The sequence below is a fragment of the Plectropomus leopardus genome, chromosome 1 (assembly GCF_008729295.1).
Source record: "Plectropomus leopardus isolate mb chromosome 1, YSFRI_Pleo_2.0, whole genome shotgun sequence".
Classification (NCBI taxonomy): Eukaryota; Metazoa; Chordata; class Actinopteri; order Perciformes; family Serranidae; genus Plectropomus; species Plectropomus leopardus.
The window spans coordinates 14,953,437-14,972,673 of NC_056463.1; the positions used below are offsets into that span (position 1 = coordinate 14,953,437).

General features: G+C 38.2%; 1 protein-coding gene and 1 long non-coding RNA gene across 2 annotated transcripts; both read right to left on the reverse strand.

Moving 5' to 3' along the window:
• Positions 1-616: 616 nt before the first annotated feature.
• LOC121948050 (BTB/POZ domain-containing protein KCTD12-like) lies at positions 617-2,207 on the reverse strand. The gene has a single exon (XM_042493305.1). The coding sequence runs from the start codon at positions 2,101-2,103 to the stop codon at positions 1,321-1,323; it is 783 nt and encodes a 260-aa protein (XP_042349239.1). The 5' UTR covers positions 2,104-2,207; the 3' UTR covers positions 617-1,320.
• Positions 2,208-5,183: 2,976 nt separating this feature from the next.
• LOC121948057 lies at positions 5,184-13,404 on the reverse strand. Its single transcript, XR_006106128.1, has 3 exons — positions 13,145-13,404; positions 5,522-5,628; positions 5,184-5,357 (listed from the first exon to the last, which is right to left on the reverse strand). It is a non-coding gene; the product is annotated as an uncharacterized LOC121948057 (long non-coding RNA).
• Positions 13,405-19,237: the final 5,833 nt, after the last annotated feature.

Genomic DNA, 19,237 nt, shown 5'->3' on the forward strand with positions numbered 1-19,237 from the left:
TCCTGGATTCTAGTAAATTTTTATGCAACCATTTTTGCCTTTCCCACATCAATTTAAACTTGAGATGCCTTAAATTTCATCAGAAAAAAAGTTCTCTGCTAGCTTCATATTACATTTGGGGCGCGGGTTTCAATATTGAGGGGTGTATGTACCCTGCATCCCTCCCAAAATCACCTATGCAACTCTGGAGAAGCCGGTTGTCCGCACTCCTGTAACTCTTCCTGGATCCTGTTTTTTTTTTTCATTATAAAGTAATTTGACAGTTATTTTTGATTGATTAATCCTTTTAGTCTATAAAATGGCCAGAAATATGTAAAAAACGCTCATCAAGATTTTTCAAAACCCAAAGTGACATCTCCAAATTTCTTCAACAATCCCAAACCCCGAGACTCTTCTTCTCCTAACATAAATGACCCATAAAAGCAGCATATCCTCACTTTAAAGTAGTTGAAACCAGGAAATGTTTGACATTTTTGCTAATTGTTTCTAAATTACCCAATCGACTGATCATTGCAGCTCTACTTCTGACCTGAGAAGAAATATGTTTGCTTTTACTTAGGCATTAAGACATGTTAAATACATTTTCACAGTGAACTGAAGGGGACGATAAGGTGGATAGTGTTACAATGTCACACTTTATTATTTGCTGTAGCTTTATATCTAAAGAGAAAACAATGACAGCAGCTTATAGATAGCACATGACAATGAAGCACAATGGAAAAAAGTCCCAATGTGTAGTCCTGAAGGCAGGGATACTGTATCTGTTGTTGACATATTCAAATTAAACAAAAAACATTATAAAACTTAAAATATCATATCAAAGATGCATTTCTATCAGTCCCCAAAATTAAAGAGATTAAAAGATTTTTAAACATTAGTCTATTAACAGTATACTAATGTGTTCAGATCATCGGGGGCCTCTTTATAAACATGACAATGTAAGCAAAGCTCAGTGAGGATCAAAATAAACCAGCTTCTAACATTTCTGCCACGTTGAGTAACCATTTATGTCATTAACTTAAAAACAAAGCATTCTCTGTGAAAGGTCAGATGACATAAATAAGTCATTTTGTTTTGCTCCTTGCCAACCAATAAGACTTGCAGCAAGTCTTCCTTTTACAGAAGTAGAAGAGAAAATGGCAGAAAAGTTAAACAGTGGCTGATCCAACTGCAGAGAGCAGAGAGTGACAAAAACACAAGAAAGTGAAAATACACAAGGCTGAATCTAGCAGTTTGGGGTGTTAATTGATGCATGAACTATTACAAGTGATGATTGCTCCAAGTGTTGGTTATAATAAGTTGTGAGCATGAATGTGATCTTCACCGGGAGAAAACATACTCGGTGTAACTGGTCCACAGTTTGTCTTCCCCCGGGTCGTTACTGGCGTATGAGCAGGTCCCAGTAGAGTTGCAGGCCACCATGTGGAAACCAGCTTCAGCCAGCCGGTCAAACGCCTGCTCCAGAAAGTTATACTTGAGGTAATACCTGGCGGTGTATTTGTCCGGCGGGCGGTCCGGGTCTCGGCTCTCATTCAGGGTGTCTCCAAAAACCTCTTTAGCCAGGGAGATCTTGCTGCACACGGTTATTCTGGCGACTCTGCGGAACTTTGCGTCCGCCTGGATGTCCCTCCCGATGGTGTAGCTGCCTCTGTACCCGATGGTGATGTACCCGGAGCTGGCCCCGGGAGAGCGCAGGGTCCTGTCCGAGGAGGAGGTGGCCGGGCTGGTGAGCTCAGCCTCCTCGCTGTCCTCCGTGTCCGTGTCTTTGCTGACCGCTGCGAGGCGCCTCGACAGCTCCGGCAGCTGGAAGAAGTCCGCTTCTCTCTGCAGCCTCCTCCTCTCTTTGAAAAACTCGGGCAGAAAAAGCTCCGAGTCGCGCAAATAATCCAAAATGTAGCGGAAGAGAAAGCCGTCCCGGTCGAAGAAGAAGCGGCCCTTGCTGTCTTTTGGCAGGTCGCCCGGGGAGCTCTGGGTGAACTTGGTCCACAGCAGAGAGTTGGGCACCGCCGTGATAGTTTCAAGTCGGGTCACATACACCTGTCCACCCACGTTTAGCTCCACTATCTCAGGGAAAGTTGAACTTTGGCTGTCGGTTTGTGCCATCTCTTTTTTTTTTTTAGTTTTTCTCCCTGTAGGTGCCCTGAGAAGGACGGCTACTTGGAGAGTCTCCTCACTGTACCGAAATGTTTGTACTGGTTTGGCTGTGTGGGAGGAGAAGGAAAAGGACGGCCAAAAGAGACATTAACTGTTCACTGGAAAGCCCTGAGAAAACACAATGATGCCTTCAGGGGCCCCATGTAAGCCTCAACTTCCTACAGTTTATAAACACTTTTGACATTATGAATGCGTGGAAGTGACAATAGGCCAGAGGTTAGCTCAGCATTAAAGAGTGTAGAATATATATATATATGGCCAAAAGAGACATTATATATATATATATATATATATATATATATATAATATTATATTTATATATAGGCAGACGGGGGCCTTTCCAGGATTTCAGGACATTGGGGACTTAGCCCAGACCTCAGTGGGGGGATTTTTTACCTGTGAATATTTAGTTAGTTACGTATTTTTTCAAGAATAAGCTCTATTTATATGCCCTTGTATGCAGTCTGGCACATTACCTACCATTCAAAATGTTCCTGCCCTTCCATATTAATTATAAGTTGTGGTGTTCATATTATTACTAGATGTTTGTAATTATTATTGAATAGAAACAGAATATTTTACAACAGCTAACATTAAAAAATGTATTGACTAGAGTTGGAAAAATAGTTAAATAAATGCATTTATGTTAATAGCAGTGGAATCTAACTAAGTACATATATTCAAGTAGGCTAAATGAACAGAATGACAGATTATAAGATCTTGGGCCTTTTATTATTACTAGGGCTATTTTTATTTTTGAATATAGTTTAGACTGGTGGCAATTTAAAACATTCAGGGCTGAAGCCTCTGAGGTCTAACAATGCCACTACTGGCATAAAAGAAAAGTACCAGGGAGTAAGTAGGCTAGTTACAGAAACAGAGTTATGTAATTAAACTACAATATAAACCTAATCCTAATATGTTACAGTTACTATGAAATATATATATATATGTGTGTGTGTGTGTGTGTGTGTGTGTGTGTGTGTGTGTGTGTAATTATATACAGTTACTGATCAAAGTGTTAGTGATTACAAAGAGGTTGCATGTGAATATATTATTTTCAGTAAAAAGCTTAATGTAGAATATATTCCTCTTTATATTAAAAACTTTCAGTAAAAGTTTGACAGTAATCAGTGGTTGTGAGGTTTGTACTTCATGGTTTAAATGTAAGTTTTAAGGACATTTCAGTAATATTGCCCACATGAAAATATTCAGAGACCAAGATAAAAAAAAAAAAAGTAATCATGTAATCAGTAATTACCTAAGTATGAGCCTTATATATCTACATATGGAGCGGGTCCTCTTCCACAAAGTCCACTATGTTGTTTACACAGTGGCACAGAGCCGACGCACCAAACAGGGACTCTATATAAGGCCATTCAAGTTTCGGCCACGTTGGTTCTTCTGCACGCTTGGCTGCCATCAGCACCTCTAAAACTCACTGAACTATCACAACTTCGTTTTACTCGGTTTTTGTACGGATCAAACAAGCAAGATTTTGTACAATTCTGAGGTACTTGTGCTTCGAGTTTGCCTTGGTCAAGTACTTTTACGCTTCTATATACTTGGTAACATTTCAGTGGGAAACACTTTTAATGCACTACATTTTTTAACAGCTGTTACCGTGCATTAAGATTTTGAAACTCAAAACATATTGAATGCATTGTTACAGTTTCAATGAAAGTAGATAAAGTTGTTTTAATCAACGCCACCAAGAACATGGACATTAAAATACACTTGAAAATGCTGCTTACATATCAGTAATGTAATATAGCACTTTAATGGAGGCAATTTTGCTGCCCTTTGTACTTCTACGAGGTAAAATTCTAAATGCTGGATGTTTACTTATGATAGCATTTTCAAAATAGTGTTTTACTATAGTAGAGGTCACACTTTCTATGAAACCCAAGCCTGTGCAATGCAGAATAAGACTTGCTAGCCTTCAAAATAAACATATCAGCTTATAGGTCAACAACACAACTGCTTACTGTTACTTCACTCATGCTTTTCATCACAAGTGAGTATTTGGTAATATTGTGGATGTTTTTGTAGCCACAACGGATGGCAAATATTCTTTATTGCCTGCCCTCATGCCTTTATGACTTGCCCTCATGTTTTTATGACATGTCAAGAAAGGATGTGTTTATATCTCTAACAGGATGTTTGTGTCTGTCTACAGCACTTTACATAGCTGTAATAAAGGTCAAGGTGAGATGTATTATATGTTTCATTAGGCTGCAGAGACAAACACAGTGTGGTCTGTTGCTGAGATTATATTATCACACCTTTAATTGACTAGAACGAGATTGTCTGTTATTATGAAGAAATGACAGTCATGTCAACTCCACATCTATTATTTTTACTTTAAAACAGGGAGCTGTTTATAACACACCATAAACTGTGAGTGGAGTGGAGGTCACTGATGCATATTACATATATGCATGTAACTGATGCATTAAATGTGATGTTCAGTGTTCATTTTTGACCAGCAGTTTCCCCTCAGGATCCATGTAGTATTGTAAATGTTTTGGAGCTGTGGATCGTATCACATAATCCTCATCAGCAGGAGTCTGCCAAGGTTTCATGGAATTGTAGGTGTTTACATTTACTTTTTATCTGAGCCTTTCAAGGAGTTCTTGTCCATGCTGGTTTAAAAGTTGTGCCAAAAAAAAAAAAAAAGACAACTGGTTAAACTGGTTATGCAGAAATGAAAGAAAAGTGACAGAATAAAAACAGAAAATGACCTGAAAAGTGTTAAAATAAATAATAATAATTTGTTTTTCTGCAATCTAATTTCAAATATGTAATTATAACAATGATATATTTTTCTTGATTTTTTTCCACAAGTCATTTGATTTTTTTTTTCTTTTTTAAGCGAAGTTTGGGCTAATTTTCTTGTCAACTTTTAATAGTTTCTTGGAATTAGTGGGACATTTCAATTCAAGTTGATGATTGCCTTTTTTCCATGTTTTTGAAAGAAATTCCAAGGTTTATGAAAGGCATCTGAACATTGTGCAAAAAGACTGATATCCTTCCAGGTGGGCTTTTATTTCAGGAAAGTTAAGCTACATGCTAAAGTTCAGTGTTGTGAACTGAACACTCCATTTGAGGCTGAGCTGCACTGGGGGCTTTTCTAATGTCACAGTTTGTACATCCCAGATTCCTTTTCTTGCCTCCTCTCTTTGCATCTTGGTCCCTCTCACCTGGGAGGCAAGCAGAGGGGGCAAGAAAGAGAAATGATGAGAAAGGAGTTGAGGAAACAGACATTTAACAAAATAAAAGAGCTCTGCTTCCGAGCTGTCATTTTAAAGTGATGTCAGGTAAATGTGATGTGTTTCACAGATGCATAATCAGCTGTGTGTCACACCTTTTTCATGTCATGGGTGCCGAGAAGACTTTCTGTACATCCTTGCCTCTTCAGCAAACCTCCACTCTCCATGAGATGCATTTTAGGACGTCCTTCAGCATGGCACTCTGAGATCAATGTCCAGGTCACAGACAGGATGATGGGGGGACAGAAGACATGGAGACACAACAAAGACAAAAGCCCAGAATTAGACAGCTCAAACGCTCAGACAGTAAAGTTCTGTTTTCATATCATAGAGGTCAAAAAAATATCACCTTTACTAGCATAAACCAAACTTTATCGTACAACTGAAGACTGAGGTAGTATAGCGAAGTGTATCTGGGTTTTCGTGTGTAACCTCCTGCTGTGAAAATAGAATCACAGGCAAAGGTCAATCACACAACGTACCAAAAAACCTCGATTTCAAAAGGTAAGATAAAGCTGGTCTGACTGATCTGTGATGTCTCCAAAAATCCCTTCAAAACACTTTTCCTCAAATCCACATAAGTCTTAACCCGAGATCGATTTCAGCTTAACACCAAAGAGCTCTTTGATCCAGTCTTGCAGCGCAGTGTTGGCTGTATTCATATTTCAGTCCACACACACACCATTATCTGCTGGGGAAGACTGCTGATAGTATCACAGATAATCTGCGTGAGATGTAATTGGTCTGTTATGTCAGATGTTTGATTTTGTTTGCCACATAAAAGGCATCAGCTATTTGTACCGATGACTGCTGATTAAGATCCATCTGTGTTGTGGAAAACAACAAAAACATTCTTTAAAAACAGCTGCAGCCTGCAGAAATGACACAGCATGTGAAAACCAACTAAGACTGTTAAATTGCTATTGATAAAAATGCACAATAAATATGATTGTAGAACAAATTTTGCAGAGATTCAGTCTATCTGACAAAAGCAAGTGTTAATGCAATGATAACACAAAAGCATTGATGGATTACTAAACACAGGATATTTAATCCAAAGCCTGGAATAATTCTGGTTTAAATAAACTCTGTGAAAACTCAAATTAAACAGAAAACAAAAAATTAAATTCACTTTGTGTTTTTACAAATTTTCATTATGCTGTTTTGATCCAAATATAATGACGGAAAAACACTCCAGTTCCATCGCAATAATAAGGGCCATGTCTTAAATAATAAAGCAACTTTTGAGTCTTTTTGTCTTTTTCTCTTCAGCACATTTCCTCCTCCAACATGACAGAGAATATAAAGATAATTAGTATTAATGGCATCATGTTCAACTTTTGCAACAGAAAGCACACAAACATAATGACACTTGACGTTCTTGTTGTGGAGCACAAAATGTATCATGAATGTGTCACCAAGCCTACTGTTTAGATTAGAGTTACATCTAGTGGACAATAAATGAAGATGCAGGCTGTTGTTTTTGTGTTACTTACTTGTTGGTTTCATATTACTTGTTATAGAAACATTTACTATGTGCCACATTGTGTCCACTTTGTAATGACCCACCTTCAAGACAACTGATAATAATTCAAATTATGAAAGAAATTGTTCACAACATTAATAATATTGACGTTTTTTTCTGCCCACTGTATAAAATAGAAGCACTATGTTTGTTTATTGGAGTAATTTGTTTCCTTATTCACAGCACAGAAGAACAAGCACATCACAAACACTTTTAATAATAAAATAAATTATCAAGTCTCTGTCTCTTTTTATACAGCACACACACACACACACACACACCTAATTGTCCTCTGTCCAGTCTCAACCTCATGTCCTTGTTATCGCTGTTAAAGGTTAACATTTCTCTCACAGTCTGGCAGAAGATAATTGGATAAGGAAGTTATAAAGTCAAGCTTTTCAGACAATTCCCAGAGAATATGAAGGTTAAGAGATATGGCAGCTCTTTTACTCATCATATTTGTTCTCCTCTAGTACAATTCATGAATTTATCTGAAGCTTTTGGTTTATATTAAGGCCATACATCATGTTGTGCTGAGAGTTGTTGATCCTGACAGAAGACATTTTAATCTTTATGCAGATGTGACAAATGTAGGGGTTAGACTTTTTAATGTTTTTTTTTTTTTTTAGAAACACACCAAAGTGATGTATCATGTGGAAAATGGGATGCAAAACCAGAAAATTGCACACATTTTTATCAAAGTTTAACATATGATATTTCAACTGGGTACATACATGTTCTCCTTGACTTGTTGTACTGCTAAACTTCCCGTTTGTATGCAGATCACATTTGGACCACTTAATGTTAAATCTGATCATTTTTAGCTGAGATTTGGTTTACCACAATATTCCACAACCTGTGGGCACTAATCTCAACAAAAGTTTAATCTTTGGTATTTTAATTGCTAAGTTTGGATTCAGCAAAGTCCCACAATAACGCAAACAAACTACTGATGGAGGCAGTAGTACTTCAGAAGCTCTAATGTTCAGTGAGGTAAAATTACTGTTTTTGTCAATTAAGTCTGGCTTTAAAAAGAGCACAGATAAGTTTTACTTTCAGTTCAGCTGTCCATCAGAAAGGCTTGTCTGTTTGTGAAGCACTGCGCATACAATTGGATAAACAGTTGTTGTGTTATACTGCATGAGTTGTGTAAGAGTTTCTAAACTGAAGTTTTAATATAGTTTTGCCTCTGTTTACCCTTTTACTTAAATTCATCGAGAATGTTCTCAGTTTTTGGATTCTTCGTTCTCCATGGAGGCATGAGAATAAGACAACATTTTCTTCAGGAATTGAAAGCAACAAAAGGTGAGCAATTAGCAAAGAAGTTGTCATTTGAAGACTGAAGTATACCTTCAAATGGAGCACTTGAGTATGTATTTAGTACTTTCCAAAGCAAAGTATTCACACTACAGAAACTCAGACTCTGAGATGATGATGATCCATGAGCTAACTGGAGGTAGCCTAAGTTAAGTTGCAAAAAACAGACTAAACCTAAGTCCAAGGAAGCTTACATTTACAAACTAAAAAAATTACAACACAGGTGTCTCCTCTCAGGTTTCCTTTTTGCATAAAAACTAGAGTATAAATGTGCAGCCTTATTTCTAGTCCAGCTGGCTCCACCCAGTGGTCAGAAGATGGATTTTTTTTCATACCCACTGAAAGCAAAGGAGACCAGATACAGCTTACATATTTATATTCTGCTAATTTATGTTTCTATGTTTGGGATACTGAGACCCTTGATTGGAAAAGATATTTATGCCAAGATCCAAGTAGCTCCTAAATGGAGCAGCCTGCCAAAAGCAAGTCATGGGTGGTTAAAAATATTTTCACTTTGCTTTTGCAGTGTACCTACTCCATGTGTATTTATACATTTTAATGAATGTGTGTGTGTGTGTGTGTGTGTGTGTGTAGTGCTTTATTAAGACTCTGGGCAATCATGTGACCTCTTGCTTGTGACAAGAAGGAGCCTCCTGATCTGACATCAAGCCAAACACTGTCACTCTGCAGCGTGCTGAAGTGTGACCTCCTCCAGCACTGCCTCTGTGCTCTCCACAGCACCAGGCCCATCATCCGTGTGTTGTCACCCCTCTCTCGCCCTCACTCAGCTCCTCTCCAGTGATCCTCTCCCTGCTCCCGTCTGACACCACGACAGAGACAAGAGGCACAAACCTTCTGTTCTCCTCTGTCAACAGAGAAACACCTGTCCTCACAATTTTTCTCTGAAACATATTTTGACTTCTCGCACTTGTCCTTTCATAACCCCCAGTGTAAACACATTTGGACTTCACCATGTAAAACGCACATCTAGTCTCATCCTTCTCTCTGTACTTGGCTCCCTTCTTCTGAATAAGGATGACTGCTCATAATATACTATATAATTGTAGTTTAACTAGTGGCCCTGAGAGCTCAACAATAAGAAAATTAAAACACAAATACACAAAACAAAAAGATTCCAAAACGTTTTCATCAATTTGAGGACACTGCACAGCACTGAAGAAAAAGGGCCGCAAGAAGCTCACAGCACAACCGTTTCCAAGGGACACTATAAAGTGATGCGCATAGCTGGTATATGCACATTATAGAGAACTGCAGTAATGAGGCCTAAATCCCGGAAAGCTGTTAGCATTTCAGCATCTCTGGTTCCCTCGTCTCAAAGTCAATGTGTTTTTTGAATGGATTTTTTTTTTAGAAATGAGGTCTGTAGTTAACACAAGCTTAAGAGACTTTTACGTTTTGTTCTATGACATAAAATAAGTCATTAAATACCCCACTCACAAACTTTGAAGCTTTGATGTGTCTAAAAAAAGATGGTCACCGACACGTGGCTAAGTGAGACTACAAAACATCATCGCGCCAAACACAGCTTTTACAGTCTCGTAGCATTAGCAACGCGACCGCAGTGTAGTTCATTTCAGCCTAACATCAGCTTTTCACTCCTGGCGATTACATTCAGGCTTCAAAAATCCTGAAAATGTTCATTTGTGGAGATTATCTTGCTGAACAAAACGTGTAAGTATCATAAATGTTTGTTTACCACAGAGATTACAGTCTGCAATAATCTAAAATACAATGGAAAAAAAAAAATTGTCTTTTTCACAAGGGAATAAGGGCTTCCAGGTTAGCCTACAGAGAAACATCGTCCCTGGGGCACTCTTTATTTTTACCGAAGAGTGATCAACCTGGTCTCACCCTCCTGTACTGTCCCTTAACCTCCTCTGATGTCTGTAGGCTCATTTATGTTCCCTTTAAATAAGAAAATACATATGTCCATTTCAAACATAAACACTTTCATGTGTCCTTTATGAAAGCACGGATAAGCCCAATAGATGGCACTTGAGGGCAGAGTCAAAAATTTCTCACAAAAACAAACGAGGCAACAGTTGAGGAGATTGTAATAATGTATGTGGATGGTGTTGGTCTGTGAGGCCATTAAATACATCCAAACATGTGGACGGAGAACACATTTAACTATTTTCACTATATATTATTATCTAGAAGTATACATTACCAAATCTTTCCGTCCTTCTTAAAATTTCTCTAATTTGTTATCTCCTATAGTTGAATCTCACTTGAACTATGCTACATTGTCCCGATGATCTCCACTGCTCTATGTCATACGTATAAGGTTTCCAAAAACATAAAAAAATATAGACGAAATGAGCATGGACAGAAGGCTCCAACTGTCTCTGTCTCCAACATTGAGCATAAATGAGCCCTAATGTCAGCATGATAAATATTAGCCAATCACAGCACAGTAGTCAATATATCCAAATACAACAGTAAGTCTGAAACCTAGCAAATAAACACCCAACAAATGTAAGCCCCCACTGCTTAGGTTAGCTTTAGGGGAAAAAAAATCACAGTTACAGTTACAGTAAGTTAGTTGTGTATTTGTTTGACCCATCCACCACCCCCAACATGCCTCTTCACACTGACCTTTGCTCTTCACACTGACCTTTGCTCTTCACACTACTTCCTTCATTAGCACATTGATCACATGATCACAGCTTTCCTGATAACATGGGTTACACACGAATTCTGGTGCATTACCTCTTGCAGGTATACATGCAAACAGTGCATACCAGCAAAACACTCGTGTGCATGTATACAGTATGTGCATGCTTGAGTTTGACTTATGCTTTATGTGTGTGTGTGTGTGTTGTGTGTGTGTGTGTGTGTGTGTGTGTGTGTGTGCGTGTGTTCTCGTCACCTTCTCTCAGGGTTACGTCTGCACCCTTGTGCTCCTCAATCAGCTCTAATGGATCCTCTGGCTCAGACTCAGCCAGAGCACTGATTGTGATACTAAAGATGCTCAAACACACACACACACACACGTGCACACACACACACACACACAGGACAGGGCGGGGCGGGGCTGGAGGCTGATGCGTCATGATGAGCTAAGAGGTACGACGACCCTTCTAACATTTTCTTCCTGTCTTTGTCCTTTGTTTCTTCTCTTGTGCTTCACTAGTACTGCCACGTAACACTGCTCCTTCTGCAGTTAAGTAATGTTACACTGTAGCCTAACATAGATTTTAAATTATGTAAATGAATTATGTGACAAAATCTCATATGTGTTTGGCCTGAAAATGAAAAAAAATCTTAGCTTCTCCTTCTTCTAAAGTCCTCAAGCCATAAAAATGAAATTATATGATATATAAACTGCATTTTCACATCTTTCTTTCTGTGTCTTTATGTCATCCACCCCCCACCCATCAACACCACCACCAGGGCCCTTAAAAGTGTATGTGAATAGTTCACATTGGTCCCATCCACTCTACCTCCCTCTGTGTCTTCATTCAGAGAGTGAAGAGTTCCCTTGGGGCCAATGTGTGCTTTTGTGTGTGTGTGTGTGTGTGTGGCCGCTTCATTATTCTCCCCACTGACTTTCTATGGGATGAAAAAAATGACCAGACATGGAGCGTGTCCCTTCCTTGCTGTCTTTAGAAAAGAGATGGACTAAGGGGAACATGTTGTTCAGCACGGCAGCCCTCATACGAATAAAGAGAAGTCAGAGTGTAGAGATATAAAGATTTGACTGTTGCATTAATATTTCACAGTTGCTTTGGCTAAATTTTCACAAAGACTTTTGAATTTCTCCATAATTAAAGAAAACTTGGTCCTAAAATGATCCTCAAAGACACAAAATGAAAACATCAGTATCAAAATTTGCTGTTGTCACTATCAGCTGCATATTTTTTAGTAAACTCATATAAAAATAAATATTTAAAAAATATATATACATAATATATATAACATAAAATATATTTTTTAAATACATAAAAATGCATATTAAAATATATATACATAATATTTATAACATAAATATTTTTTTAAAAAACAACATAAAAATGCATATCAATAATCATATTTATGTGCCCACTGAATATTGATCATTAATTTGTCATTATAAATAATTCCGTGAAACGGTAAATAATTCACGCAAATCTGATTTTGCAACAGCAATTTCAGAAAGAATTATACAAATAGCAATAAGAAAAAAAAGGACGAGAAATGTGCAGAAGTCTGTTTTCAAAACTGACGCAGAGTAAAAGCCACTTTTGTAAAGTTTTATTTTGTAATTAAATTATTCTAACTAAAGAAAGCAGTCCACCACCACAGTAACTTTTAGCTGTTATGAGGTGTGGAGTAGGCCTAGGTGAGCCCAAATACGGCAGACTACAAGCAGCTGGAACTGGATCAGTCTTTATTCGACATAATTACTGAGCGGGGACTCACATAAACGATGTTCACGTAACAGATCTCTCATTTAAAATAGCGAGACTTATCAAAATAAGCCACGCTTTTCCTTTATCCACTTTCACTGAATACCCCTCAGGTATTTGATAACAAACTGTGATAAACAGAGGGTTAACCAAGCGGCAGAACAGTGGCGATGACAGCATTTTACTGTGAGAGGATACATAAGTATCAAACAACAAATTCAAACTGATTTGACGATCTTCACGAAGATAAGTTCAGCCGCTCCGCAGTAAAGCAATGCTAACCAGCAGCCTTAGCATCGGAAACAAGCTAACGTTAGCATCACAACATCACAGTGACGCAACATACAGCATACGGTGTTTACCGTGCGGGTAACCATCTCAATTATGTGGCTTCATTTTTCGAAAATAGAAATTAGGAATCAGGAATAAGATAAAATAGCTGTCGCAAAAACTGACTAGCTCACCATCGGTTTGGAGTCTTCAGGTCGTTAGCTTTCGCCACCTCGGAAAAGCAGCTCCGGTGCTAACCCTCGTTTTATCTCGCGCTCGGTTGAATTATTTCCTTGTAGCTCGCTTTTCGTCTTCGGTCTACTGTCTTCTGTCTTTACCGCGTATGCAGGTGTCAGCAGAGGAACTGGCAGTTCCTTCAATGTTGATGTTTGTTATTCAGCCATTGTTTTCGTAATTTTCCTCTCGAGGCCGCTCGTTGACGGTAGTGAGCTTGAGCGTGCGATGGGGAGGGGGGCTGCGCAGATGGAGCACGAGCAGTGATTGACACTGCGTAAAGACTCCCCCCGGCTCTGATTGGTTGAGCTCTGCAGGGGGACTTGCCATTATAAGCACCAGGAGGAGCCTGAGGAACAACCTTTTTTTTTTTTTTTTTTAACCTTTTTAACCTTTATTTTACACAGATCACCTGTCCAATGTATTTCTCACAGAACATTGTGACAGGTCTGAGAAATATGACAAAAAGTTATTTTTATAGAAGTTACCAAAAAAAAAAAAACCTCTGTTTGCTCCACTTTTATTGCACTGTGCTCTTCGTGCCTCTGGGCCTTAGCTGTTTCAGACCCTTCATCCAGCCTGCGGGTTACGCCTCCTCCTTTAAGGGCTTGTAAATTTAAATGCCAAGTAGAAAATGAAAAAGATAAAATTTAAAATGCCAAAAGATAGCATGCAAATGCAATATATAAATGAATGAATAAATAAATATTTACATTAAAATCTTATTTATTTATTAAGTCAAATTTCAATTCAAACTTTATAACAGACACACAGAAGGTGCCATAGCATTAAAAAGAAAAGAGAAAAAAGAGAACAAAAACAAAAAGAAAACACCATTGATCATCATTAAAAACAGTTCCAAAGCAAGCTATCTTGCCAGCGTTTTATAAGTCTTGATGTGTCGCGAGTGCAGCTCTTTCTGGGATTTGTCAAAGCGTTTGTGATGCTGTTTTCAGATTCATCCAGGCGACACATAAAAGTAAACATAAAATGTCGTCAAAGAGCCTCACATATAGAAATACCAGAGGAGACAAACAGTTGACTGGCACTTTGCCACCTCAAGACCCGAAGCAGCAGCCTGAATGCATCATTGTAAGTCACTATGAGCCTCTTCATATTCTTCAAACGTGAACAAACAAACATCACTGTTACTGGAACTCATCATATCCACAGGCCCCTGGTGGCTGCACATTCTTAGACCCAAAATAGTAATTTAGCAACCACTGCAGTACACTCAATCATTACAGTGCAACAAACATATGACAAATAAAAAAGCCTGCCCATGACCTAAAACTTTCAACTTCATTGTTGACCCTTGCTAACATGTGTTTGTATGACATAATTTCTGACAAAGACTCCCTCCTTGTTTCAAAATCTGGAGGTGATGTGCATTTTCAAATTTATCATTACAGTTTAATATTTCAGTTTGAGCATTTCCATTTTAAATTCCATTTTGTTAATGTCAATTTAAAATATTATTTCACATTTAAAATTTGCTTTTTCTTTTTAAGTTGAATTATGGCCTGATTATTTCTAGCAGAGTGGTCAGTTAAAAATCTTTTTCATTTTTTATTTTGACTATTAATTTAAATTATGACCAAAAACATCCTCCATAGAGATTTCATATTCAAGAGCTTATTTTCAATTTTTTTTCTTCTGAGTCCTCATACATGCAGGACCAATAGAACAATTAGATTGTCATTGATCCATTGGAGCTGACGGCTCTCCAGCACTTGTAAAATCGAGTCTCAGAGGATCTGAGTAACTGTTTGACTCACAGCTCTAATTCCATACCAGTGCAGCTGATTCATGGCTCTGACTCATTAGGAATCAGAAGGGTTTGCTGATTGTAGAGCAGTCGTCTCATTGTTGCAGTGAGCCCCAGACGGTTCCACCTACCGGCCCGAGTGGAACAAAGCTAGTTCCATAATTAGGTTCTCCTGGCTGATTCGATTTGAGCAGCCGCTACATTCATTTTGCTAAAGATGCTCCTCAGCTGCTTGGAGGGACTAATGGAGGAGATGGAGAGATATATGGGAAACAATTAGACATGACATTATAGTGTGTGTGTGTGTGTGTGTGTGTGTGTGTGTGTGTGTTTGTGCATGTGTCTGTAGTTGTGTATAACCAAGTAACCTCCTTTATCTCAGCATTTATGTTAATATACCACACACACTCTCTCTCATCTCAAATCTGCATCACTTCTTTTTCTCTTTTCCCTTCTCTGTCCCTCGCACTTTTCCGATATTTTAGTTAGCTGACTTGCAATTAAATTACAGGGAGCATTACTTAAAAGGGACATAAATAGTGGCCCGCTGATGTGATACTGCCTCAGCCACAGATGAGATATGAGCTGCCTCATGTCACGCTATCTGGAGAAGAGACTGTCTGATCTGGAAACCTACATCATGTTCAGGCCACCTATTTTTACCTTTTTCTGTGCTCACAATAAGAACTACTAAAGCACACCTCCATTCAAAACATTTTTTTAAAATATTCTTACTTCACTTGGATGTCCGACCTTCACAGAATGAAGGGGGAAGTCTCTATGTGCTGTACATGCACACATGAGTTAGATTGACACATATATATTTCTGAGCATGATTTTGTAACATCAGTGACATTTGTGGAATCCAGTTATGGCCCAGTGTGCAACTTACACAAGAGTGACGTGGAAACTTGAAGCCTTCAGTGCACATAAACTGAAAATAGAAAGGGAAGTAGGAGATATCTTGTGCCCAGCAGTTTGAAATGAAAATTATTCACATATATTTCTGGCCGAAATATATAAAGAAAAACATTTTTGCAATTGTTATTCAAGGCAGATTATTCTAGGTATCTTCAAACCAATCCCCAGAATAAATATGGGCATTGTATGGTTCTGCAAACCACCGATGTGTAACAATTGAGCATTATTATGTGGCGGATATGTTCAAACTTTACATTTCTTTACATTTAAAATTTTTTGGTGAATGTGGTGATGTTTAGGCACAAAAATCACATGTTTATGGTCAGGAAAAGATCACGTTTTGGCTGAAAATACCCAGTTTTGGTGCCATAATTGTGGCTGGAAATGTCGCTGATGTCTCGCTAAAGCAACTTTTTGAACTGTGGTCTGCAGCTTTGCAGCCATCTTCCCTAGGTCTCATGCCATCCACCATTCATTTTACCTATCTAAACAAAAACAGCTCACTCTTATATTATCAGAATGACATCATTACAAACATTAATATGATTCTCATGAAATGTACAAATGTATCACATGTGATTTGAAGAAATGTAGCACAGTATTTTCTTTCTGGTGACTGGGCTGAAATCTTATGACCTGTCTAAAGGGGATCTTTAAGTTTTTGTGGAAAACAATAAAAATATGAATGCTTCGGTGGTGCTTGGAAGCAGGGGCTGTTTGGAGTGTCAGTTCCTCAATTCCAAGCTTGTATTGCACTCTTGTAAATTATGTGTCCTGTGACAGTCAGATTTTTTTCTTTTCTTTTTTTTTTTTTTTTAAAAGAGAATCAAAGCAGCAGAAGTTGAGAGATCTCGATTTATAGTTTTTTCCAAGAGATAAGCTCCAAAAATGTGGGATTTTTAAAATTCTCTCAGTGCATCTCAATAGCACTGGTAAAGAGCTCACTTTTTATCGCCACATCTCCAATTTATATTGCAGACATTTAACTGTTCTGACAGAGTGTCCCCTCAAACTAAACATTCAACGTTAGTTCCCATTCATCGATTTGCTCACCATGAAATTGTTAAAATGTGCCTGTTTAGTCCTTAAATTAATCAAAGTATTAAAGTTTTAAGACAGAAAGTCTTTTTGTTTTGTTTATTTATATTTGAGTTTTTCCACTGAGGTGTTGTTATGCATTTCATCACATTGTACATTCACTGATGCCCCCGTGTTCACCTTTTTTATGTAAGGTGACAGCAGATTATGTTAGAATGAATAATATAAAATGTACCAATTATCAGGCTATTTGGTGCAAATTTAAGTCCAAGCTTTTAAACGTAAAACAAAAAACATTCCACATCACAAATAAAATTTCCAGCAGTGTGATAGTCTCCTTGCTCTGAGTCGTCTCTCTAAAGTTATGCAAATGTTTATCTGATTTCACCGTCTGCTCGCTGTAATCTCATCTCGCCATGTCCACGTTGAAGGAAAGTGCTCTAGTGAGACCTTGATTCCCAGAATTCCTTTTTTATCTCTCAAGGTTGGTCTGGGAAAATAAGTCAGAGAGCTGTAGCAGATAAAATGTAGTGAAGGAAAAATGGTCACATTTTTAAACACGTTGTCTGTCCGTCAGCCAGAGTTTAAGTCTGCTAGTTGTCCTTTTGGGATCTAATTAGATAGTTTGAGAATCTTCGTCCAGACCAAGACGGAAACTGTCCAAGAGGTTTTCAGTTTGTGACCAGACCAATGAGTCCTTGAGGTTTCTTAATTAATAAAAAAAGCAAAAAATAATTCAGAGCACTTAAATAAAGTTAATAAAGAAGAGAAATGAAGAAAACAAGTTTCCAAAAATGTGTCAATTAGAGATTATTACAAATGCAGGACAAAAATCTGCACCGGCATAATATTAATGATTTCTGAAAAGACACCATAGGACGTTCTAAATATATCCAGTCGTTATATATGAATGAATGTATTTTGGTTTACATCCAAATGTTCTCCAGAAAGGAAAAAACCCATCCCCCTACGTTTTCCTCCTCACCCGTAAAGCCTTAAATAAATGGATTGACTTTTGGACAAGCGACAGTTTCCCTTCATAATTGTTAATTATCATGAGTGCTCTCTGAGGTACTTTCTATGAATGGAGATGGGACACTCTTCCTCCACCCTCTGTTCTTTTTATGGGATTGGTCTTAGTTCTCAAGGACGTCAAAAAGGACGCCGGTGATGGAGGGAGGAGGTGCAGTGGATGGGTGGGGCACCTGCGTCATTCCTGCGCATCAGTTATTGGTGGATTTTATGGCAACAGGCGCCAGGAAGCTACACCCCCACCCGAGTCCATCTTCCCTGCATTGACCACTAGCAACCCCACCCACCTCCGGGTGGCTCCTCCCCGAGTCCCAGACTGGAGAGAGTACAGCACTTAAGGTAATGTAAATAACCAGAGAGCGGGAGCTATTTTAAGATGCTGTCTTTCATGGCCATGGAGGGGGGACAAAGATGCAAGCCAAGCGATTGTAATTTCAGTCACGTTTTCGGACATGTTCTCTTTCTCCGTCGAGCAGCCAGCTAGCTGAAGGGCCTGACTGCCAAGAAAGAGCCTGGACCGGCTGCACAGTCAATGTGAGCCTTTTTTTCCAAGGAAAGATGTTATTAAAATATACATATTTTATACTAACAGGCAGCTGAGGATCTGAGATACCTCATTTAAGTTTCAAATTACAAAGAGAAAAGAAAACGCAGAAATTACTAAAATAATTTCTAATAATCCTATAAAACAGAGATCTTCCAAAATGGGTCATTACATTTATAACATTAATCCGAAGAGTCAAAAAAAGAAGAAGAGACAAAGCAGAAAAAAACGTACCCTGGGTTTTTTTCCAATGTTCGTAAAAAACACACACGCCACAGTGCCCGGTCTCTGGAGAATCACAACGTTCTTCATGTTTCAGCATCACGACCGATTAAAAAAAAAATAAACAAAATAAAGAAAATATTAAAAACAATGGCATATACTAAAATCTTATTTAGTCCAAAAAAATAAAGAAATAAAATTAAGAAAGTAAATTAAAGGAATGCCTCAACCACAAGATGATCATATGCAAATCAATTAGTCATGTGGTGTTAGCTTCAATACTTTATTTTTCTTGCATGCCTCACGAAAAATGGCCAGCATATTGTTTTATTGATTGATTGATTGATTGGGGTTCACATTTAACAACAGTAAAACTATATCAAAATATCTGGGAACAAACTCTCGCACGGCTCATGCACTAAAAATCAAGTCTCATTCATCCAGTCGTATGCGCATGCCTCTTCACTAAAACCTTAGAACTGAACTTGGGTTTTGCTGTTGTTAAATGTGGTCACCACTCAGTAAATA

Bases quoted from the DNA above. Each gene is read 5' to 3' on its own strand.
- LOC121948050 (XM_042493305.1), bottom strand. From the start codon at position 2,103: ATGGCACAAACCGACAGCCAAAGTTCAACTTTCCCTGAGATAGTGGAG.